This window comes from Trichomonascus vanleenenianus (assembly GCF_965637985.1).
Source record: "Trichomonascus vanleenenianus strain CLIB 3782 genome assembly, contig: TRVA0_001S, whole genome shotgun sequence".
Lineage (NCBI taxonomy): Eukaryota > Fungi > Ascomycota > Dipodascomycetes > Dipodascales > Trichomonascaceae > Blastobotrys > Blastobotrys vanleenenianus.
This window is the reverse complement of record NW_027481886.1, coordinates 283,742-307,411: the sequence shown is the minus strand read 5'-3', so window position 1 is coordinate 307,411 and position 23,670 is coordinate 283,742. Positions and strand designations below refer to the sequence as shown.

Here is a 23,670-nt window from a genome sequence, read left to right as displayed (position 1 = left end):
ACACCACACCCGCCGTACGACAGAAGGAAAAATCAAGCGATAACCCGCTACAGACCTTCCTTAGCGAAACCATCAAAGCAGGGGGACCCATCTCACTCGCTGCTTATATGCGACAATGCCTCACCAACCCGGCTGGCGGGTACTACATCAACCGGGACCCGTTCGGGTCGTCAGGTGACTTTGTCACCTCGCCAGAAATCTCACAGATGTTCGGCGAGCTGGTAGGGATTTGGTTCCTGACCCAGTGGCTGGCCCAGGGTGGACCGGCCAACTTCCGGCTCATTGAGTTTGGTCCGGGAAGAGGTACCCTCATGGACGACTTCCTGCGGGCAGGTCGCAACTTCAGCGACTTTTCCAAGTCGATCTATGAGATCATCATGATCGAGGCGAGTCCGACGCTCCGGGAGATGCAACGGAAGCGGCTGTGCGACGATTCGACCCCGATGATACCCAACGAGCGCGGATTCATGTCCAAGACTCGATGGGGAACGCCCATCTACTGGTACGAGTCGGCTAGGGACATTCCTACCGAGGACAATGTGCCAACTTTCATTGTAGCCCATGAATTCTTCGATGCTTTGCCCATTTTCCAGTTCGAGCACACGGAAAACGGGTGGAGAGAGCTCCTGGTGGACTACTCGGTGCCACAGATGACCCCGGGGACTTCCAAGGGTTCCGTTACGCCGAGCACCACAACATCCGGCGACGAGCCATCGTTCCACCTCACTCTGAGCCCGGACTGGTCTCCGACCTCGCGGGTCGTACCTGCATCGCATCCCCGGTATGCAGACCTCCCCGTGGGCTCCAGGGTGGAGATTTGCCCCGAGGCATGGGAGATTGCGGCGCGGTTCGGCGAGGTCATTGAGAAGTGCGGCGGCGCCGCACTCATCATCGACTACGGCCCGGCCCATACGATCCCCATTGAGAGTCTGCGAGCCATCAAGGGCCACCGCATAGTGTCACCGTTCGAGGCTCCGGGCGAGGCCGATCTCTCGGCGGACGTGGACTTCCAGGCGCTCAAGATAGCCGCCCAGAACGACCATACGGTAGACGTCCATGGCCCCATCATGCAGGGCGACTGGCTGCATTCTATTGGCATTGGCGCCCGCGCGACGCAGCTGGCCGAAAACCAGAAGACCCAGGAAGGGAAGCGCCGCATTGAGCAGGCCTACAACCGGCTCGTAGAAAAGGGAGGCGGAGCCATGGGCAAAGTGTACAAAATTATGAGCATTGTCCCTCAGGGTGCAACCATTCCGGTCGGCTTTGGCGGAGAAGTACCCCCAGACGAAGACCAGCAACACTAGATGTATTTATATTGGCTATCATCCTCTATCACCAGCTGTGTGCCTTTATGCCGACGCAGAGGTCTAACGAGATCAATTGATCACTCGTAGTGCACCTGGGGGCCAGCCCCCAGACCCCCGTAGCTCCGCTTCGCGGAGAAGGCCCCAGAATATGCAGCTCCTAGTTCCTTATAGCAATTGGGGGGACTAGTCCCCCCAAACCCCCCTGGGGCTCCGCTGCGCGGAGATATAGTTGATTTAATGAAGTTTGTGACGGGGGTTTGGGGGCAGAGCCCCCAGCTACGGGAGCTCGAGGGCTGGCCCTCGAATGAACACTCGAAGTAGAAGTAACAATGGATGAGTATCATGAATGATCTATTCAAAGAAAGGCTGCCAATAAGTGGTTTGGTAGTTGGTAGCGCAGGCTATGCAGTAATGTTGCAATAGCAAATAAAGCTCCTCTCGCTCATCAAGGAACTCCAGCTGGTCAATTCTTTCTGACTCTTCCTCCGTCAGCCACTCATTGTGAATTCGGTGCATGTCTTTGGCAAACACATACGAGAATCCGTGCTCCCTCAGTCGGGTCATCTGAGAATCCAGATCCGGGTATAGGTTCAGCGAGGGCAAAGAAATGCCTCGCTTGGAGAGATTTTCTACCATTACTGCACCAAACTTGTCGTTGCCTCCAATTGGCTCGTAGAGAACGAGACTTGCCTTACGCAGCCTACTTGTAAACCAGTCTAGCACGTAATTGCTCTTAGCAGGCTCTAAATAACACAAACAGCATTCGCTGACAATCAGGGTCTCTAGAGTTTTATCTAGCCCTTCGAAAGTGCTCTCATCAGAGAGGTTTCTCAAATCTTTGGCATGCAAATGATACCGCTCAGTGTGGATTTCTGGGCTAAGGACACTGTGTGATGGGTCGAGGCCAATGATTTCGCTCAATTCGGCATTTTTCTTGATAATGCCACACTTTTTGATGGTGGTTTCCTTAAAATCAACTTCGTGATAGATCAGTGACGGGTACTTAGGCAGCAAGGCAAACGGTCTCGTGTCTGATCCGGCGCCCAGTGACACAACCTGGCACCCGCCATGAGTCAAAAATGCTTTAATTAGTTCGTCAATTGAGTGGATGCGTAAGTAGGACCCGCGGTTCATGAGCGGGAACTTCTGGGTGAAGATGCGATGGAACCCACGCTCAGAGCGAAACCCATCTACTATGCGGTCGAGAAATGGGTCGTTCAGGTACCCTGTCGCCTGGGCTGAATATTTCGACGACAGCGCATCGAGATCAGTGTCCCGGATGATCTTGTCCCTCCGCGCCTGTATCAAGTCCATTACCCTCTATGATTACTACTGGTAGTGCTCCCCTGATGTACTCTAAACGGTTAGGCTGGGCGTTTTATTTTGGTTGGATTAATTAAACTTTATTTCATTAAGATTTGTTTGTTTTGTGAATTAAAATGGGTTATTTTAGTGGAGATTGTTAATGTTCAGTGATATAGTAACTTTTCATTCGTTATTTTAGTGAATAATGTTAAAATCTCGACAAAAGCGCTCTCCGCCTCTTTCCTTGCTCTTTAATCCAAAAAAATCAGCAAAATAGACCCTGCTTAGATCAGTTATTGACCCGGTAATAGGGCTACGCTCAAGAATAGCGCGGCTGGTTACGTAATGGCGAAAAGTTTCAAAGCCGCACGCCGATAATGGCCCGTTTGAAACATGCGCATTTGACTCATATACGTTCTCGATAATTCTCGGAGACAACCTTTCCATTTCATTTCACTAACAGAAAAATAACAATAATGAGCGATAGAAAGAAGGCTGGTAAGTAGTAGTTATTTTGGTTGCTGTTTTGTTGGAGAACTAACGGGTGATTAGGTGTTCTTGGTGCTACCGGTTCCGTAGGCCAGCGATTCATCCTGCTATTGGCCAACCACCCTGATTTCGAGCTGGCGGCCTTGGGCGCCTCGCCACGGTCGGCAGGCAAAAAGTATGGAGACGCCGTCGACTGGAAGCAGACCGCCGACATTCCAAAGTCTGTCGCCGACATCGTCGTGACCGAGTGTAAGCCAGAGTACTTCAAGGAATGCGACATCGTCTTCTCCGGCCTCGAGGCGGAACAGGCCGACACCGTAGAGATCGATTTCGTCAACAGCGGGCTCAACATCATCTCCAACGCCAAGTCCTACCGGCGAGCAGAGGGAGTCCCCTTGGTGGTGCCTACGGCTAACCCCGAGCACCTGGACGTGTTCAAGGCCAAGCAGGACAAGTCCAAGGGCCACCACGTGTGCATCTCCAACTGCTCTACTGCCGGACTGGTCGTCCCAATGCGAGCTCTCCAGGACAAGTTTGGCCCAATTGAGGCCGCCGTAGTTACTACGCTCCAGGCTCTGTCTGGCGCTGGGTTCTCCCCAGGAGTGCCGTCTATGGACATTATTGACAACATTGTGCCATACATCTCTGGCGAGGAAGACAAGATTGAGTATGAGCCACGTAAGATCCTTGGTACCGTTGATGGAGTTAAGTTCAACATCATCCCGGAGCGGGAGATGCGAATCTCAGCTACCTGCACTCGAGTGCCGGTCACGGACGGTCACACTGCCAGTGTTTCTCTTAAGTTCGCTAAGCAGCCAGCTCCTTCGGTGGAAGAGATCAAACAGGCTCTGCGGGAGTACAAGACTGAGGCCCAGACTCTGGGATGCCACTCTGCTCCAGAACACGCTATCGATGTGCTGGAACAGCCAAACCGCCCCCAACCACGACTCGACCGGGACCGGGGCAATGGCCAGACTATTTCCGTGGGCCGAATCCGAGAGGACCCGGTGTTTGACATCAAGTTCGTCGGTCTGTCCCACAACACGGTCATTGGTGCCGCCGGGTCTGGTATCTTGATTGCAGAGCTGCTCAAGGCCAAGAACCTTATCTAACTAAACTACTCCAGTAGTAGACCAAACATTGTACTTATGTAGATACGAAAATGACAACCCGCCATTTCCCCCCTTTAATACTAGTAGCGGAGCGTGTCTTCGAGGGCCAGCCCTCGAGCTCCCGTAGTTGGGGGCTCTGCCCCCAAACCCCCGTATCAATCAGATCTCCGCTACGCGGAGGCCCAGGGGGGGGGGGGGGTTGGGGGGAACTAGTCCCCCATTAATATTAGTAGTGGAGTGTCTTCGAGGGCCTCGAGCTCCCGTGGCTCCGCTTCGCGGAGATTAGGCTGAGAATCGCTATAGCTTGATCCAATTTCATGTCAAAAATATTTAAAATATCGTCAATATCAATTCATGTCAGAACTATTTATCAATTCAGGTTAAAAATATGCAAATATCCTACGTAGTCGCTGTTGATGGTTGGCTTGATCAGTCTTAAATCATAGTTGTCGGCGTTCATCATAACCGGAGACATCACCATATCCTCCGCCAAAGAAAAAAAAGATAGAAAGAGATGGAGGAGTTAGATCTCGAGCCCATAGAACTAGACCTAGTAGATGAACATGTATACGACTTGTTTGTAGGAAGAGAAGTAAAAGAGCACAGCCTGGGATACCTTACCCGGAAAGACGGGATTATCGAAGTGCCGGTCGCCGGGTACGATCTCGAGATCAAACAGAGCCTGTCGCTTCTCAACAGCAAAAATGAGGCCGGAACCACCGGAGCCGTCGTGTGGAAAGTCACCCCTCTCTTTGCAGAATGGCTTGTAACCTCAAAAGCCAAGTCGCTGATATCTTCGGAAACTACAGTCGTCGAGCTTGGATGCGGGATTGCTGGGGTCAATGCGTCAATTCTAGCACCTCTGGTCAAAAGATACCTTGCCACAGACCAAGAGCACATCCTTAAGCTCTGCAAATATAATATAGAACAGAACATTGTCCAGACACAAAAGAAGAATACTGTCAAATCAAGGCGGAAGAAGAAGGAAGAGCCAGAGCATGAATCGCCAGTCGAATGGCACACTATAGAGTACGATTGGGAGTACGCATCACAGCAGATTGGGCAATTGAATCCGTATATCCATAGTGTAGGTTCAAACGGGCTCATAATTGCCTGCGATACCATATACAACGACTACCTTATTCCGTTCTTTGTCGACGCTCTGTGGAAGGTTGCTGAGACCATGGCAGACGGAGAAGAAGAACCATCCATCCTCATTGCGCAACAATTGAGAGCAGAGGAAGTGCTTACTAGCGTTCTAACCGCATTGGTGGAGAAGGGATTTCAACTATTCAATGTGCCTTCCACGCTGCTCTCCAAAGAGCTGATCGAGGGCTATACTGTACACTATCTAAAGCGAAACACGATATAATATGCCAAGGGACTATAAATCCAGTAAAGGACCACTAAAGAACGTGTCCACGAATCGTTGCATGAATTCGCTGAAAATATGAGTCGGATAAATAGGTAGCTCATTACATATACGAATATAATAAAGAAGCCAGTAGTTCTGATTGATATGGGGGTTTGGGGGCAGAGCCCCCAACTACGGGAGCTCGAGGGCTGGCCCTCGAAGACACTCCGCTACTAGTATTAATGGGCTCCGCTATGCGGAGACCGGTTGTAATACACGAAGAAGAAAGAAATCATTAATAATTAAGTCTATACAAACAGGCTATCGAAGGAACTCTAATAAGTCCATCTCTCTGTCGTTTTCGTCGTTAGCGTCATTATGATGGTCATTAACTACTACCCTGCTGGCGGTCGTGGCCAGGAAGGGGTTGTCATTGTGAATATGCATGGTGGACCCCGATCGAGTCAGCGGGGAGACTGGCCCAGGCGGGGAGTCGGCAGAGTTGGTAAACTCTGCGAGCTGTGACGGGTCTGTCGTTAGATTCATGGCGTATGGAGATGCAAACAGGGGTGCCGGCTGGAGTGATCCCGCAGTTGATGGTTTGCGGTGGTCACTGCTACTCGTACCGCAAGAATTGTTACGAGTAGAGCTCTCGCTGTGCACGTGGGTGTGTGTATGATGCTTGTCGTCGTAAGTATCGAGCGAATCTGATGAAGCCGTGGCTGGCTTCTGCTCACAATGCTTACGCTTAGATGACCTCCTGAGGAACTGAAGTGTCGCAACATGCTTAATTCGCTGCCAGTTGCGTCTTGTGAAGATACGCTCTTCGCTGTTACGCCACGGCGTCTCTCGTAGCATAAATGCTATAGTGTCGACTGTACAATTGAAAGGTTGCATGAACGCAGCAATTGCAGCGATCCACAGGACCTTGCTCTTCTCGAGGTCTGTCTTGAACTGGAGACCCTGGAGAATGAGCGGGAAGACCCATAGGAACACATAGGCCGCAGGATAAATGAAGATGGACCGCACCTGGCGCTCAATTAGAGACCGTCGCATCTGGAACTGGATCATGCTGTTTCGCTGGAATTCAATAATGGCATTGGTCTGTGATACACGCCGCAATTCTTCTTCATCCAACGAGTTTGGGTCTTCTGGGGACTGACGGTACCGCCTATAATGGTACGCTTGCTCGTCGAGGAACGCAAACCCCGGTAAGTGCGACAGTGCGCTTTTCAGCCACCGTTTGAACCTCCACCACCGTCCGCGGATGCCTTTCTGGAATTCCCGCTCGTCAATGTGGGTCTGGGCCAGGCTGAAGTTCTGCACCACCTGGTCGTACTGTCTCTTGACATAGATATAGATCGAGACGTATATGACGATAATGGCGATCATGATGGCGTATCGGAGGGCCCAGCTGAGCACAATTCGGAACCACACAGGCCGAATTGGCAAGTAGCACCAGGTCACGTACGGCAGATAAGAGTCCCGGCCGTTATGGATGAATGCCAGGGATGCCAGTATTAATGGCAGGACTACGTTGAACGCGTAAATGTACTTTTTGTACGGGTAGAGCCCTGCCTCAGAAGTAGTCCCATCCTTGCGGAATACCAGTAGAGCCGTGTGAATGGCCAGGACTGCGACATTGATGTCTGCACACTCAATGAAGACCGACGTTAAGAAGCCCACAATGGAGCAGAAGTTACGATTTAGGGCTGCGGAGTCCACCACAAGAATTCGGGCTGGATACCATAGCAGGATGAGTCCCTTGAGGAAGTCACTGATTAAGAGCAGCAGAATGAGCCGGTGCCGGAACAGCTTTTCCTTCATGTTGGTATAGAGATAGAACGCAACGAGTCCGGCCGCAATGCTCACACACGAGGCTGAGATGGCCAGCAGCCGCAGCACCATGACCTCGCTGTCTGAGTAGTCCGTGACCGCCTCGGTGTACGGGTCGTGGTATATCTCATATAGATCCGACATGGTATCTGGTGATATACAGCAACGATCAATCGTCGTATCGTGCCTTTGAAAAAAACCACTCAAACCCTCCTGAAAAAAGGTTTACCAGGGGGATCTCGAGAGGACTGTTTCACACCAGGGTCGACGAGACAATTTCACCGGCTTGTCTAACCGTGAGATCTCGCTCAGATGTTGGAGAGGCTCTTGGAGAAGTATACTAAGGGATGGAGGACAAAAGGTATGCGAAGGGGATGCGGACCTAAGTAAATATGTCCGTAGAAGAGCCTTCGATCCCATTTGACATGCATTTTGGCTTTTCATGCACTGAAACGCCTAGCGTTACATGCGTTAACCGCCTGTATCCCGCATATCCCCTTCTGCTACCCCTGGGTTCATTATTTTATTATAAGCTACAGTACCACTATTTGTATTTAATATTTGAAATGATATTTGAGAGCTACTACTGTATCTATGTATGAGGCTTATGTAGGTAGCTGGTGATTAAGTGGCTGACAATAGGTGGTAGTGGTGGCTGGTATTGTCGGCAAAACTTTAATGCCGTGCAAAGTCGGGGACAGGTTTCCACTACGGTCTAACTGGTCAACGTTTAAGTCTTTTGTTAATAGCTTCTCCCAGTAGAGCCTTTTGCTCTTTGTCGTTTAACTCTGAAGTCAATGCCTAGTATGGTAAAAGCACATTCAACTATTCATGTACCGGCATTGCCGGTAACTACCGGTATGATCATGGCATATGCATATTCTATAGTAGTAATGAAAGGCATATGCGGGATTGCTAAATCGCTCATGAATTGTGTACAGGTTCGACGCGTTATACGTGTAGTACGTAGGTAACGCCCAGAAAGGGCCTCGCTAAGTCCGTAGAGAACATTTGCCGGGCTCTGTGGAGTTTAAGCGTGGACATTCGCAGACCCCGATTGCCAAGCAATATCGCCCAATGCTCTGCGAATGTCCCCTGTATGCACAGCACCTTGCATTCGTGCGGCACTACACGCAGTAGTTCCATACGGGAGAATCATCAGCGATGGTCACTACACTGTAACTATTTGTCTAGTCAAAATTGATGCGCCGCTTCTGATGCACGGCCAAGAACAGGGAAGAAACAATTCCTGATCAACCAGCGTACTGGATGCATCATTTACCAGTGATTAAGATACGACCAATTGCGTAGTCCTCCGCGAAGCGGAGCTACGGGGTCTGGGCTGGCCCCAGGAAACCAGACTACAACTATAATAACCAGAAGCTACGCAACGAACCCTTGCAGAGGAATAGTGATGATGGAAGTGTCTGGTCAGGGCCCCAGGCTGCAAAATCATCTATATATACACTGCATCGACAAAGAATACTTATGGTGAGCTATGCCTGAGGAGCTGAAGCAAGCAGGGCCGAAATCGCTCTGCAGCGAAGAGACGGAGACATGTAGACACATCTCACTGTTGCTATTAAGTGGAAGTTAGGACTCAGCTTCACGCAGACCAATTGATAGCCTCAAAATATAAAATCCTAGCATAATAAACTGCTATAGGTTATATGTAAGGACATATCGGTGATTAGCAGCCTCCGTAACCGTATACAGCTTCTTCGCTGCCGGGTTATACGAAAGATCCTCCGGGCTTCGCGGCATTGCCGCGAAAATCGATTTGGAGGCTGAGCCAGGCTTCCAAGCAATCAGTTTCCCCGGATCCTCACCATTGCTTTGAGATAGATACACCGTACTACCAGCATGAACTGCTCCCTGCATGCGCGCCGTGCCGACGCAGTAACCCCACACTGGCTTGGAATCCTTGAGAGCTCGCTTGTTATAGTCGAGCGAAGCCTTGATGTGCCGCGTGGTGTCAGCTTTGTCCTTTTTCTGGTATTCGCCGAATAACAAGGTATCCGGGCTGTCGCCTCGATTCAAAGATACATAGCTAAACCGGAATCCGGAGGGACTCATCTTGTAGTATGCTTTCTGCGGGATCACATACTTGTAATTCGCGGCGGTCCACTTGTCTCCAGACTTGCCCACTCCATCGCCCTTTGAAACCTGCCAGACATTGCTCAGATCAAACACCCGGACGCCAATGCTCGTATCGACGACCCACAGCGTATCACCATACCACACAATGCCGCCAGCGTGCAGCTTGACAACGTTGAAGTTGTCTTTCGCTGTCGGATATACCAAAAGCACGTGGCGGTACTTATGCGTATCCTGGTCAATAAATGTAACCCGGACTGAAGTGTCGTCTTTATTGTGCCAACTGACCACCCACGCCTTTTTGCCGTTCCAATCGCCCTTCTCGTGGGCGTCCTGGGTCGACGAGATGCCCTGGGGGACCCATTTGTCCGTTCCAAAGTCGTCAAAGTCATCCGAGCTCGCGAACTTGAGGGCCTGGGCAAGGTGCGAGCTCTGCTCACCCTTGGAAAACGAATCAGGGCTCACAGAGGACATGGCATGGTTGCCATCCTCAATGACGGAGGTCAAGGAGACTTTGTGCTTCTTCATCGTGCTGACCAGGCCGCTGAGGTGGGAATTGTCTACTTTAGAGAATCTCCAATCCCCGACATCCAGCTTCTGGGATCCATCGCATGCTGGAGATGCGTACAGTGAGAGCCCGACCAAGCCGACTATTCGAGATAACTTCATCTTTATTACTAATTGGTGTCAACAGATGTCAGTTACTCAATTGATGTATCAAAAAAGTAGCTAGGGAAACAACCATTCTTTTATAATACGCTGTTAAATGTTATTCTAAGGCCATCCCTATCAGTCCCCGTACCATTTCCCTTGATCGACGGTTTAGCCGCTCCGGGTTTGTGACATTGGAACGATTGTCTTCCCACAACCCACGAACTTACAATATTATCTTGGCAGTCGTCATTAGTGAGCACATCGCAAGGTTCTCCACTTAAGTACCTTTGGTACTATGTTTGGATGGGTATTTAGTCAAATGGTAGGCAAAAAGACGCGTGTGTGACGCGATTTGCAGCACCGGGTTCCTGGTACCTGAGAGGGATCTAAGACAGTTATCATTACCGTCATTCTTTAACTGCTCTAAGTGAGCGATTGAATTAGCATATATATCTAATGGCTATTCTCCAGCTTAAGGTGTATCTTGTCATTCCCAAGTAAATGAAATCATTATGGTAATGCACTCCAGGTATTGCCGGTACTCTAGGTAGTACAGGGTCTGTGGTATGTTCTTCTCATAGAAAGAAGTTAGAATGAATCAGAGCAACTGATTCGGTTAAAATTACGTGAAGCTGATTATTGTTTTTTTCTGAGTAAAGAATATCCGGTAAAGTACCATGGCAAGAAGAAGCCCGAGACGTCATCACCCAACCAAGTGATGACCAAGAAGAGTATTTCTTGAAGTACGTTATTCAATTGTTGATCCGGGTAACATTTCCTGGATTTTGGTTTAATTTTGACTGAGGAAATGTCGATGCAAGTGTTTTTCCTTATTAGGTGGATAATGTTCACTTATCAATTCTTGACAGACCCTTCGTAACAACTACGGGATAGACGGTAAAAGTGCGTTGAAATTTAGATATACTGTAATATATACGGCAATACAAAAAATTATATAATAAAGTTAAGACCGCTTCTTAACAGCGTCATTCTCGAATTCATGGCCAGACTTTTCACGCAGCAAACCATAGACAGCCCCGACGTCCAAGTTACCCTTCGACTCTCTCACCTCAGTCAAATTGCGCTTCATCTGACGCAGAACCGGGACCTCCGAGTTCGTCCGCTCGGCCAGATCAATGCCATGATTGACATCCTTAAGGGCATTGTCAACACTAAACCCTGGAACCTCGCCCTTGTCGGGTACATACATCCCATCCCGGCTCTTACCAAAGTACATACCCATAGTAGGACCGCCCCACTGCCCAGCCCAATCGGCAATTGTGTCCAGCCCTAGCCCCAGATTTTCACCAAGCACCTGAGTCTCGCTGATGAGCTCGACCATACCCAGAATAAATGAGTTGCCAGTGATCTTCAAGGCCAGTGCCTTGGCGTGGTCTGTGCCAAGGTTCATGATAGACTTACCCATGACGCCCACAATGAGAGATCTCACGCGCTCAATTTGCGACTGGTCGCCGGCCATGACAAACACTAGGTTCGCCGCTTTCGCTACTGCTTTCAGGCCAAACACGGGGCTCGCTAGGTAGGTATTTCCTGAATTACTAATCAATTGACTTAATTGAGTCGCGGTGTTCGGGTGCACTGTCGAGCAGTCTATAATCAACTTCCCACCATCTCTCGCGGACTCAATTAGCTTCTCTACCACCTCGCGGACAGCGGTATCATTTGCGAGCATAGTGAAGATAATAGAGCATTTCTGGGCAATCTCCTCGATGGTGCAAAGTACCCCGCCCACTGCCTCCAAAGGCTTCCCTTTCTCCGCGGTGCGGTTGTAGAATAGCAGATCTTTCAGCCCATGACTGCTCAAATGGTTTTGTAAATGAACGGACATTTCAATGCCCATAGCCCCGAGGCCAATGAACCCAATCTGCTCTTTCTCCATGTTTACTCCACGCAGTACTAACTATGGGGGGGAAGCGACCGGACATCATCATCCCAACCCGACGACCACCTAAAATTCCGATCACCAACCAACCATTGAGATCAACAGACGTTTTGCTGAATTTTGGAACCAAAACTCAAGCAGCTAAGCAGATTTGCTGGATTTTTTGGTGGAAATTGCTGCTTAGTAAAATTGGTTGAATTTGGTGCCTTAAATTTTGATGTTCGGTCAAACGCCGGGCTCAGCAGTGGGCCATAAGGCCCAATCTGCTTTCGGCACCCCGTCCTCAGAGGCGCCCCAGAGACTCACCAGTGGCGGCCGAGGGGCCAGAGGCGGCGGACGCGGTCGGGGAAGCCGTGGCGGCTCGTACAGGCCGCCATTTAAACGCAACTCCAACAGACCGGACCAGAAGGACACAAAAGACCAGAAGCCGTTTGGGGAGAGCCAGAAGCCTCTTGGGGATAATAATCCACGGTTCTCCAAGGTGAACCACTTCCAGAAGACAAAGCAGCTTGTGAGTGTGGAGGGCCTAGAGCCGACTCCATCAGGGTGGAAGCCCAGGCGGATCCCCGACCGACCTCTCCCTGTATACCTATCGGGGAGGCAGACTTCAGTGTTCGAAGTGACGGCCGGGGCTGATCCCTGGGACACTGCGAACCAGGCTCGCATGGGCGAGGTCGTGGCGAAGTACAATGGCTCGAATCTCCAGGCCCAGTACGAAGAATTGCAGGCAATGCGAGAGAATGAGCGGCAACAGATGGAAACCAAAGGGCTCGTAGATCGGCTAGACGTGCGGAAGGACCTCAAAAATGCAATTGTGTTCCGTGGATCGTGTGTTACGATGTGTCCGCTGTTCGAGCGTGTCAGACGAATATACGAGAACAATGTCAAGCAGATGGAGAAGGATCCTGCGACGGGGAAGGTCACGGAACGCACGGCGGTCAAGGCTTTCTCGCGACCTGCTGCGGGTCAGCCTCCACCTCTACCTTCGGATGTTCGACCGCCACAAACCTTGAGACGGACTCTCGACTACCTGATAGAAAAGGGCGTCCCTCAATTGCCTTCGAGTCACTCTTTTTTGTGGGACAGAACACGGTCGATCCGGCAGGATTTCACGTACCAGAACTACGCTGGTCAGGAGGCCGTAGAGTGCAACGAGATCATTGCGCGAATTCATTTGGTGTGCCTCCACGTAATGGCGGGCTCGGGCCAAGAGTACTCCAAGCAGCAGGAGCTCGAACAGTTCAACAAGACGCTTCAAACACTGACGGAGTTTTACGCCGAGAGAAGGCGCCTGGGACTCGAAGACTCGTCTCGCGAAGGTGAGATGCGAGCATACCAGCTGCTGTCGCACTTGCGGGACCCTGAAATAGAGCGCCAGGTCCAGGACTTGCCCAAGAGCATTGTGTTCAATAAGTGGGTGCAAATGGCCCTGAGATTACGCATGCTTATCCAGCAGAACAACTTCAATCCCCAGTTCCAGAGACGCATAGCGTACACGGAGAACTGTGCCAACTTCTTCTCGGTCTATTTCAAGATAATTAGAGAGGACAAGGACGTTACTTTCCTTATGGCGTGCTTGCTCGAGTCGAGTTTCAATGATGTACGATTGTTGGCGGTCAAGTCGCTGGCTCGGGCGTGTCATGCGAGAGGTAAGCCGTACTTGTTGAGCAGACTCACAGAGATGCTCGGGTTTGACAGTGACGATGATACTCAGGAATTTTGCGAGTACTACAAGATGCCCGTGACCCGAGGAGATCAGGGGGTTGCTACGGTGGAGATCACCGCTTATGATGATAAAGTGGTTGCTGAGCAGGCCCCGAAGCCGCAACCTTTTACGCGCTATATTGACAATAAGTTGGAGGGAAAGACCCTATGTGATATTATTAAACACGATTCATCTTCGGGTATTTCAGGGGGTGTTTTCGAGTTTGCCAAATCCATTACGACAACTAATAGAGAGACGCTATTCAAGCCTGAGCCCATTCAGCCCAAGGTTTTTGGCGGGAGTCCATTTGCCAGCGCTCCACCCTCTCAGCCTGCTAGCATTCCACCCTCTCAGCCTGCCAGTAAGCAAGTGTCTCCGTTCTCCCGTGCCCCTAGTGTTCAGCCACCAGCACCAAAGATCAATGGAACGGTTACTCCTGTGTTTAACTTCACCAAGCCTTCTATTCCTTCCATTCCTACAGCTTCCAAAATTGCAACTGAAGCTCCGGCGAAGATTGAAATACCCACCCAGTCTCCATCGCCTCTGACTCTCCCGGAGGCCAAGAAAGAGCTCCCCGTACCAATTGTTCCCGTCAAAAAGGAGCCTCCAAAGCCGCAGTTCTCCGAGTCTGACTACTATGAACAGATGAAGAAGCTGGTCCAAACCGTGGTTAACGAAGAACTGCGCACCACCGCGGTCCCCAAAGCATGGAAGGAAATTGAAACGTTAAGACAGACCCGCCAGGAGCAGATAGAAGAAACCGCGGTGTCCATGTATCAGGACTTAATCCTCGACACTGTCATTCACCAGGTCGCCTACTCCTACGCCCGGGCCCTTGACCGGCGCCGCGTGTGGTCCTCTGCTATCCACCGGTTCAAACAAGCCGCATTGCGCGCCAAGGACATTGCCGATGAGAAGAAGCGCCGCCTGGATGAAGTCAACAGCGTCACCGCCGAGCTGGGCCGCGCCGTAGTCCGGCGACGTGTATCGCGCAAAGGAAGCAAAAAGCGTCTCAACGAGGGCCTGTACAGGGGCGAAGACTCGCAGGTGGCCCAGATCCAGGCCGTATCGAACTCTGCCCGCCAGGTGTGGACGCCACTCGATCTCGCAGAGATCGCCTTGCCACCCCTGGAACAGGCTTTCAAAAAGAACCGTATGTTCGATCGTCAGGTGAAGTACACCATCTTCTGTGAAGACTGGGAGTCTACGACCGGCAAGTGGATGCGCACCAAGTTCCGGCTCGAACTGAGCCCCCGTGGGCGGTACGAATCCACCATTGAGCGCAATGGCACGCAACTCACCGTATCAAACCTCGAAAACGATCCGGAAACCTTTCGGGTAGTGGGTGGAGTCATCTTTGAGTGCGGAATTAACGACCTGTCGGTCGATTATGAGCGATTGCGCGAGATCATGCAGCGAATTACCCCTGAGAGCAGGTTCCGTCTCTCGGTGATGCTGCTCTATCTCGGATCACTTGACGAGGCCGCTGTATATGCGGGATTACAGGTCGCCCAGTACGACGTGCCGGTCGTGTTCTGCGGCGCCGGTGGTGGGGACGCACAGGTCAACTTGGAGACGGCCGTAAGGCAGCTCTCGGGCACGTTCGACGCGACCTACTCGGCGCGGGGCCAGCGCGAGAGAGACGATATTCTTGCCGAGCAGGAACGGGCTGCGAAGATGCGGCGTCGCAAAGAGCAGGAGGTCCTACGGAGCCAGCAGCAGATGGCGGAACAGAAGCGGTTTGAGGACATGCGGCGATACAGCTCGCTCCAATACTTTGGCAAGGCGGACCGGCGACCTGACGAGGAGGAAGCCCAGAAGCGCAAGAGGTCGATCCGGCGTACTGTTTCGTCGTGCTCAATTGACGAGTCTCTGGCCTCCTCGCCCATTCCACAGAGCATTCTGGATCTCAACAAGCTCGTGGCGGGTGTACTGTCGAAACGGGCCAAGAAGTGATGTATATTATTGTATTAATTTATTTATTCATGCATTCCTACCTATACTGTCATACAGCTGTCGAATCTGCCAAATGAGGCACCCATCCTCATTCTCCATTATAAATAACCTCCAGTCCAACGCGATTGAACTCGTCCATATCACCACAAAAATACCACAATGGGAGGCTCCAGCAGCAAGCAAAACTCGTCTCGGCCCCAGATCTCTAAGCCCATGAACGTCGTCAAGCATTCCAATACCCCCTACGCAGACGGCAAGGCCACCCAACTCAAGCGCAACGAGGTCTACACCCCGCCAAACAAAAAACACCGCTAAACACCACCGATATACCTTCTTCGTTCGAACACATAATTTTTAATTCTATTCTTTTTTGTACAGTTCAATTCCCCCAAACCCCCTTGGGTCCCCCTCCAATATGCCCGTTGAAAATAATCGCTTCGCTTTGGTCAATTGGGGGGACCAGTCCCCCCAAACCCCCCTGGAGCTCCGCTACGCGGAGTATTTCTGGCGCCGTCGCTGAGCGGAAGCTGTTACAAATCATTGAAACACAGTTACTAAATTTCTGTAACAAACTGTCGTGACATCAGCGACATACCTGTAACAAACTGTCGTGACATCAGCGACATACCTGTAACAAACTGTCGTGACATCAGCGACATACCTGTAACAAATTGTCCCAACACCAACTCTGTTACGAATTCTCGTGATTGTTTTGTAACATGGGGCAACTCCTCCAAGCACCTCCTGAAACTCCGCTAAGGAATCCATTTCTTCCTATAAAAGTTTGTAGAGTATAACCAATTGACCAGGACATCTCCGCGAAGCTGGGGCTACGGGAGCTCGAATATAAACTAGAACTCGAATAGAACGCAACTGAGGGGACCACACATACCCCCCCTGGGGCAGCGGAGAAATCATCAATCCCTCTGCGAAGCAGAGCTACGGGGGTTTGGGGGCTGGCCCCCAAGTCAATTGAACCTAGAGTGCTCACGGGGAGGGGGGTCTGGGGGCAGAGCCCCCAACTACGGGAGCTCGAGGGCTGGCCCTCGAATATCCAATTCCACAGTATCAAAAGGAGGCTACCCCTGAGCCTTGAAAAAAATGCAGGGTGATGTATATATACATAAAATGCTATGGAGGGAATAAATAAAAGTTAGTAAAAATCGGATGCATTGATGACCCCCCAGCGGGTGCCTGGGGGGTCCTTGCGGTCGTCGTCGAGGCGCTTGCGGATGCCAAACATCTCCTCTGCCTCAATGGAGTCTAGCGAGGCGACGCTGATGTCGGAGCGCGGCTCGAGGATCATGGTGGCCCGGCCCTGGAAGTCCGGGTTGAGTTTCCCGTTGAGTCGCATCAGCGTCTCGACGGCGTAGACGCGGTAAAAGTCCGGGTTCATGCGGACTTCGCGTGGGCGCAGGTGTGGAATGAGCGTCGTCTGCACGGCGTACGTCTTGAGGTTAACGGGCTTTTTCGACTTGCGTGGGGCCGTAGAGGGGGTCGTCGGCGTCGATGGGCGCGGCGACTGCACAGCGCCGTGACTAAACATCATGCGCGATGGGATCGGCTCGTCGGTCGACCGCGGAGAGAAGGTGAACACCTGCGACGAGTATATCTTCTCCTGCGACATGCTGAACGAACTGGCGACTTTCTTGAGCGACTTGGCAAACGTAGAGACAAACGACTTTTTAGTGGGCTCTTTGGAGCTGCTCTCGAGCTGCTCTTCGAAGCAATCGCAGTCTTTTTCTATCCTTTCTTCGTCATTATCCTCATTGTCCTCTTCGTACCCGCTGAAGGAGGACAATGGGTGGTCTACGACGGCCTGCTTCATCTCGGGCATCTCCAGTTTGCGACGCGTCGTCCGGGAGTGCGTCGTCTTAGAGCCTACGGAATTGTTGTCGGACCAGTCGTACTCCAACCATTCGGGGGCAGTTTCCGACTTTAAGGTAGTTTCGCCTTGGGAAATGCCCATGGAGTTGAACATATCTTCCATCCAAGACCACGTGAAGTTGTCCCGTTTAGTCTCTTTAGCAGATCCTTCGTCTTCCGCGTCGCTTTCGTACCCGCCTTCGCAATCATCCTCGCCGTCTCCATCATTGGACGACGCTACGCTCTGAGCCCCAAACTCGGGAGTCACGGTATCGCTGGAATGCGTTTTTCGATGCATAGCGCTCATTTCAGCCACCATAATAGCCGAATCCTGCGGCGGTGTCGTCGGGTCCGTTATGCTCGCCCCGGAGGACACCGAAGACGCCAAAGAGCAGGTCGACGGGGTTGACGACAGAACCGTACCATTCGCTCCATACCCTTTTGGGGTGTCTATTGGTTTAGTCAGCGACGCAAACAGGGTCGCTGACTTGGGGCTTCCGGCGCTTATCGAGCTTTCCTCCTTCCTTGTCCTATTCTTCTTTCTTCGCGGGATCACCGTGGCCGATAGCAGGTCCGCCATGGCCGGTGACAACGGCCTCCCTCGATGGTCATGCGTAATAATCATGCTAATCGTCTATTCTCAAGCATATCTCACCACAAAACTTGGAAAGGGGGAAACAGCTGGGCGGGAGGGTCTCTATGGGTTCTTTTATGGGTCTAACGCAGGTTCCTATCAACACTATTTATAAAAGATAACGACTGGGCCCACTCGGCACCCCCATCTTGCCGATCCGGGCTTATATAAGCCACTATCAGCTCCCAAAGCGGGCGCACGCGCGGGGCCTTTGCCTCAACCCAACCCACGGCCCAGGGACCCTACCGCTGCGCGCGCGCGCGCATACCCACGGCAGAGCCGTCCGGGAGTTGTTGTTTGTTCTGCAGGGCGCCCAATTGGCACCCTCCACGCATGGAATCCCACTCGCATGCCTCGCGCTCCATATTAAAACGACTTTTTTTTGGGCCCAGGCCCCCTCGTGCCGTCGTCATTCTACGTCTATTAACACACACAGCGTGTCGCGGTCGTGTGGTATGTAGCGCGCGTGCGCGCGCGTGGTCCTTGGCCGACGGCCCAAAATGGAACGCCACATCGTCGGGCTCACCCCCCTGAGACAGTGGATCTTTCCACCATCTTGTGACCGAAATTCTGCGCCTTTCCATTGGCCGGTCTCTCTCCCAGTCTCAAGAGTAGGTTGACTACGGGGCTCGGTGACTGGGCGGAGCATGTACATTCTATTTCTAGAATACCGAGCCATTGTAAGTGTTTTGAACTCCTGGATCTTGTAGTACACTGTACTGTAGTAGAAGTGGGAACCAATGGGCTCGGGGTCCGTTATCACCAGATGATAGCCACCCCCTTGTGTGTGTGTCTGTGGTCTACCCTAAACCACACTCAAACACGCTGCTTATCAACCAACCCCCTAGCTAGCTAGCGCCACAAAATGACAGCTCTAGCCTCCACGTAAGCGGAATCACGAGAGCTCGAGGATTGGCTCTCGAATCCACCAATGCTATGTAGTGTAATTGGGGGGACCAGTCCCCCCAAACCCCCCTGGGGCTCCGCTTCGCGGAGGATTTTGTTGTCTTAGCAATTCGCTTTCGTTTATACAGCTCTCGCCACGGTGACGACCTTTTGGGGCTCCTTTTTTTTCCAACCTCTATCATTAGACAGCCGCGCAAGATGCGGCTCATGACCAAGTCTCAGACATCATGCGGCTCGTAATATATGTCTCAGGTCGGTGCGGCTCGTGCGGCTTTATAATTCGTTAACTTTATACACGTAGGAATTTGACAGGCACATGTTTCAATTATGCTTTAGAGATTAAATATTTCAGAGTACCATACGATGAATTCTTTTTAACTCCTCAACTCTCCATCCGTGCTCTCATGCGAACCATATACGGTACACCCTGCGATCGCGTTTATACAGCACCTGAAACGTTGCTCAAAAGTATGGTGATATCGCAAGCCCAACGTGATCTATATGATTCTTGGTCCGTTGGTTATGAGCTGTTGGTTATGGCATGGTAAACTCCGTGCGTCGATAGACAATGCTTTTATGAAGGCGCTGCTGTATAGTCTTCGAAGCTAATCTCGTATAATAGGGCCGGTGATATCGCGGACGGAGGTACAATATTCTTCGGCCTCTAATTGTGGTGGTTAGCATATTATCCAATCAATCTCGATCCCAGACTTACCTTGTATAGCGGAATAAATTATACGTCTGACAAAATCTTTCTTCTGGTCGTCGGTTTTCTCAACCTTTGCGAACAATGGGCGATAAAGGCGTAACATCCTACTGCTGAAAGACTCTTTGCTTTCGGGCTCCTCCATGTCCTTAAAGCCAAAATCAAATAAATCGACCGTGAGACTGCGACTCCGGTCACCAGCTGGTGCGAAGTTCCTTGAAAGAATAATACACGGCAAAACGTAACTTTCTATCTCCTCATAGAACAGTTTGAAAAGAGTAAAGTCAAAATATTGTCTGGACACAAATTGAGCAATTTCATCAGCTCGCTGAGGCTGTTTATTGGACTGACATCTCCTTTATATACATCGAACCAAAATCTTTTGAAAATTTCAATGTCAATTAACTCCTGTTCATCATTAGACAACGTCATCAGTTGTGATGAATATATATTTGAATGGGGGTGTGGTTACAAAAAGCTCAAAAAGGTTCACACCAGCTCAATTTATAATGCGATTACAGCCACTAGCATATGTCTAAAAAGCTTTGAACACATAATATTATACACTGTACCTGGTACCACTAAGTGAAGTTTTATAGGTCAGGCAACTGTACTACCGGTACGGTGAAACTCAACAAGGTAAGGCCCCAAGCAAGGGGCAAAAATGAGGTGGTGTCTAAGAAGATTAAACTCCACAGCAGGCAGACCTATGCATGTAAAAGGAAACCAACCAAATTGATTTCAATCGAAGACAAAAGTTTCGATAACTAATACTGTATGCGGAATATTTTGTCGCAGTATTATCACGCGTAACGCGATATAAAGTGTAAATGATACATGGGAGTCGATAAGTGTTAGACACCCACAAGGATACCTTCATTCACATCAAAAAATGGATAAATCCAGGAGCATATGGCCTGTTTTTTTTGAATTTCATTGAGAAGGACCCGATTAATTGAGCTAACAGCGTGGATTCGGCTTGTCTACGTTATCAGGCTCAATTCAAACTAACCCACGTAACCGTCAAAAAGAGCTCTAGCATACTGCAACTATCAAACTCGATATAGTGCAGTCATCACATAATGCTCTGCCAGGGGCCCTCGAGCTCCCCGTGGCTAGCTAAGTAGCGAGCCGGCTGCGGGCCCGCTTAGAATTTACTTGAAATAACGTTAATTCACTTTTGTTTGTATGTCGCGCGTGTTTCCTCCTGTCGCGATGGCATCCGTGTAATTGACAGCTCTTATCCTCCGCGAAGCAGAGCTCCAGGGGGGTCTGGGGGGACTGGTCCCCCCAGTTACACTAGATAGTACTAGAAATGGAGTGTATTCGAGGGCCAGCCCTCGAGCTCCGCTTCGCGGAGGAAGTTGGGAGTGTTTATCGCGACACAACGAGTGTAGTGGAAAGAGAGAGAGAGAAGGGAATGAGAAGGCGGACGGGAGTGAAGGAAGCGCCGTCGCCTACGGCAGACGAGCTGGCGAAGAAGTCGGATGTGACTGTCGGAGGGAGCGCCGTGCCACCGCAAACGGAGTACTTTGGGTTTGCGCTCTACGTGGGCTCTATAGTCGTAGCGGCCGTATACCTTGTATGGTCTTTTCTGCCCAAGCGGTGGCTCGAAGGGATCCAGATTTACTACTACCCGTCGCGATGGTGGAGTCTGGCGCTACCGTCGTTTTTAATTGTGCTTGTGTGCTACATATACGTGGCTCTGGCCAGATATAACGTCGAGGTGCTGACGCGCCCTCTGGATTCATTGGAAACGATTACAGACTCTAATGCTAAGGTCGTGTCGCGGGAGGAGGCCGGGAGGTACCTGTTCAGTCACTCTGACGGGGTGTGGGACCTGCCGTTATCCGAGGTGTGCCAGGTGCTGTACCAACAACACTAACGGGGGGTATAATAAAAACATTAAAATGCGTTGATTTTCATGATTCATGATTCATGATTCGTGATGTACCGTTGTAATTGGTTGGATGGTTGTAATTGGTTGGACGGTTGTAATTGGTTGGATAATTGTATGGCGGATGGCATTCATGAATTTCGTTAATCGGAGTGGTTAATTGGCGGCTAATTGGGTAATGGATTGCGGAGTGGGTGGAGGAGCGGCAGCCGGGGTGGTAGCTGAAGGAGTAGGGGCCGGGCTGGCGCCCAAGAGAAGGGCGTTCTTGCGGGCCTGCTTGCCCTTTCGCATCTCCTGCTTGAGTGCAAGACTGTCGAGAGGCTTGAGGAGCTCGAAACTGCACAAAAGCTCCTCGCTAACACTCATAACTGCGCCCCAATTGTCAAACTCACCACAATAATTGGGCGCGCTAAACACCGTCACCAGAGACCGCTCATTAAAGAACTCGTATCCATCCTCTACCACCATGTGCGCGCGACAGACTAAATCGAACCCAAACTTGGACAGGAACCGGTTGATGGCGACCTTGCTGAAGCAGTAGCTGACGCCGCGCTCGTTATCCTCCCACTCATTAACTGTATCAGCGGGATCGGACCACAGTAGATCGTTTAGTAGTCCGTAGTCAGGTACATCAGTAGGCCTCTCAATGTTACGAATCTCGTTCATGCTGTTGAGCGACGGAGAGAGCCCTCCATGCACACAAAAGATCTTTTGGGCCACCACGGCAGTAATGGGCAGCGCATTGAACGTATCGATGAATATCTTCCACGTCTTGATGTTGCACCGCCGCTTACATTCATCGTAGAACCCATAGACCCGTGTCACATTGGCGCACTCGTGGTTGCCTCGAAGCAAAAAGAAGTTCTCAGGGTACTTGATCTTGTAGCATAGAAGCAGCAATATCGTCTCGAGCGACTGCTTCCCGCGATCCACATAGTCCCCGAGGAACAAATAGTTAGCCGCCGGCGGGAAGCCGCACATATCAAACAGCCGCAGCAAATCTCCATACTGGCCATGTACATCACCGACAATCTTAACGGGAGGCGACAGTTCCAGCAGCGTCGGCTGAGATAAAAAGATCTCCCGCGCCATCTGGCAAATCGTGGCAATCTCGCTGTTCTTGAGACACACGCTACGCGTCGTTTTGCCCGAATATCCGGCGTCCAGCAGCCGCTGAATGATCTCGTCGACATTGACAGAGGCCGGGTTTAATATGGAACTACGTCCCGGGCTCGCCGCAAGCGGCGAAGCGCCTCCAGGGGTCGAGGGGTTCGGCGGAGTCAGAAACCCGCCGGTCGACAGCGACAGGGACCTTCCTGGGCTCATTGCTGTCGCATAGCTGTCTACGCTCCCATTGATCGGCTCGTCTCCTGTGCCGGGCTTAGGCAAAGACCCATTGTGGCTGATGTTCCTGGGATGGTTCGAATGGTCAATGTCAAAGGTGCCGCTAGTCGGGGTGGGCGCAGGGCTCGGCACAATGTTGCCATCTCGGTCGCGCCGAATGAGGATGGGATCCTTGGGGTTCACCTGCTGCATCGAGCGCGGCAGCTCGCTGTTATTGGCAACCTCCGGGAACGGGTACCCTTCTGCCTCCGGGTGGTCTTCATGTTGGTGTGGCTCATCCGGCAGGGTGCTCTCGAGTGCCGACTTGAACGACCCGTGGTCGCTGCTCACGGAGATCCGCGAGCGCAAGGACCGCGCGGACCGCGTGGACCCCTGGGTGTCGGTCCGGCTGAAGGACGGGTACTGCTTGAAGTTCTCATTGCCTTTGGATTTGGACGAGCTGTTACCCATTATTGATGTGTCTTCCCACTACTCGGCTTCGTCATTGAAGGGTATACGGCGCAAAATGGGTCCTCTAGCCAAATCCAGTCAACACCTATTAAAATATAGTCCAAAACACACAAACTACGCCTCGTTACTCTCGCTACTCAGCCCGAACT

At 51.2% G+C, this 23,670-nt stretch overlaps 10 protein-coding genes and 1 non-coding gene across 11 annotated transcripts; 4 read left to right on the top strand and 7 right to left on the bottom strand.

Moving 5' to 3' along the window:
- Positions 1-107: 107 nt before the first annotated feature.
- On the top strand, positions 108-1,304 carry TRVA0_001S03422 (class I SAM-dependent methyltransferase; the record flags this gene model as incomplete). The annotated part of the gene is made up of 1 exon (XM_076681813.1): positions 108-1,304. One exon carries the CDS (start codon positions 108-110, stop codon positions 1,302-1,304), a length of 1,197 nt encoding a protein of 398 aa, XP_076543770.1.
- Positions 1,305-1,658: 354 nt separating this feature from the next.
- PPM1 (leucine carboxy methyltransferase) lies at positions 1,659-2,621 on the bottom strand (the record flags this gene model as incomplete). The annotated part of the gene is made up of 1 exon (XM_076681812.1): positions 1,659-2,621. The coding sequence occupies one exon, from the start codon at positions 2,619-2,621 to the stop codon at positions 1,659-1,661; it is 963 nt and encodes a 320-aa protein (XP_076543769.1).
- A 467-nt stretch (positions 2,622-3,088) lies between these two features.
- HOM2 (aspartate-semialdehyde dehydrogenase) lies at positions 3,089-4,213 on the top strand (the record flags this gene model as incomplete). Its single annotated transcript, XM_076681811.1, has 2 exons — positions 3,089-3,110; positions 3,165-4,213. The coding sequence occupies 2 exons, from the start codon at positions 3,089-3,091 to the stop codon at positions 4,211-4,213; spliced, it is 1,071 nt and encodes a 356-aa protein (XP_076543768.1).
- Positions 4,214-4,727: 514 nt separating this feature from the next.
- On the top strand, positions 4,728-5,585 carry RKM5 (S-adenosylmethionine-dependent methyltransferase; the record flags this gene model as incomplete). The annotated part of the gene is made up of 1 exon (XM_076681810.1): positions 4,728-5,585. The coding sequence occupies one exon, from the start codon at positions 4,728-4,730 to the stop codon at positions 5,583-5,585; it is 858 nt and encodes a 285-aa protein (XP_076543767.1).
- A 303-nt stretch (positions 5,586-5,888) lies between these two features.
- Positions 5,889-7,547, bottom strand: TRVA0_001S03334 (G-protein coupled receptor; the record flags this gene model as incomplete). Its single annotated transcript, XM_076681809.1, has 1 exon — positions 5,889-7,547. One exon carries the CDS (start codon positions 7,545-7,547, stop codon positions 5,889-5,891), a length of 1,659 nt encoding a protein of 552 aa, XP_076543766.1.
- A 1,515-nt stretch (positions 7,548-9,062) lies between these two features.
- On the bottom strand, positions 9,063-10,169 carry TRVA0_001S03312 (uncharacterized protein; the record flags this gene model as incomplete). Its single annotated transcript, XM_076681808.1, has 1 exon — positions 9,063-10,169. One exon carries the CDS (start codon positions 10,167-10,169, stop codon positions 9,063-9,065), a length of 1,107 nt encoding a protein of 368 aa, XP_076543765.1.
- Positions 10,170-11,118: 949 nt separating this feature from the next.
- Positions 11,119-12,054, bottom strand: TRVA0_001S03290 (NAD(P)-dependent oxidoreductase; the record flags this gene model as incomplete). Its single annotated transcript, XM_076681807.1, has 1 exon — positions 11,119-12,054. One exon carries the CDS (start codon positions 12,052-12,054, stop codon positions 11,119-11,121), a length of 936 nt encoding a protein of 311 aa, XP_076543764.1.
- A 220-nt stretch (positions 12,055-12,274) lies between these two features.
- SAC3 (Sac3p) lies at positions 12,275-15,718 on the top strand (the record flags this gene model as incomplete). Its single annotated transcript, XM_076681806.1, has 1 exon — positions 12,275-15,718. One exon carries the CDS (start codon positions 12,275-12,277, stop codon positions 15,716-15,718), a length of 3,444 nt encoding a protein of 1,147 aa, XP_076543763.1.
- A 1,153-nt stretch (positions 15,719-16,871) lies between these two features.
- TRVA0_001S03246 (uncharacterized protein) lies at positions 16,872-18,209 on the bottom strand (the record flags this gene model as incomplete). The annotated part of the gene is made up of 1 exon (XM_076681805.1): positions 16,872-18,209. The coding sequence occupies one exon, from the start codon at positions 18,207-18,209 to the stop codon at positions 16,872-16,874; it is 1,338 nt and encodes a 445-aa protein (XP_076543762.1).
- A 1,200-nt stretch (positions 18,210-19,409) lies between these two features.
- TRVA0_001S03224 lies at positions 19,410-20,355 on the bottom strand. The gene is made up of 2 exons (XR_013062046.1): positions 19,840-20,355; positions 19,410-19,788 (listed from the first exon to the last, which is right to left on the bottom strand). It is a non-coding gene; the product is annotated as an uncharacterized misc_RNA (transcript).
- Positions 20,356-21,883: 1,528 nt separating this feature from the next.
- On the bottom strand, positions 21,884-23,521 carry PPZ1 (serine/threonine-protein phosphatase; the record flags this gene model as incomplete). The annotated part of the gene is made up of 1 exon (XM_076681804.1): positions 21,884-23,521. The coding sequence occupies one exon, from the start codon at positions 23,519-23,521 to the stop codon at positions 21,884-21,886; it is 1,638 nt and encodes a 545-aa protein (XP_076543761.1).
- Positions 23,522-23,670: the final 149 nt, after the last annotated feature.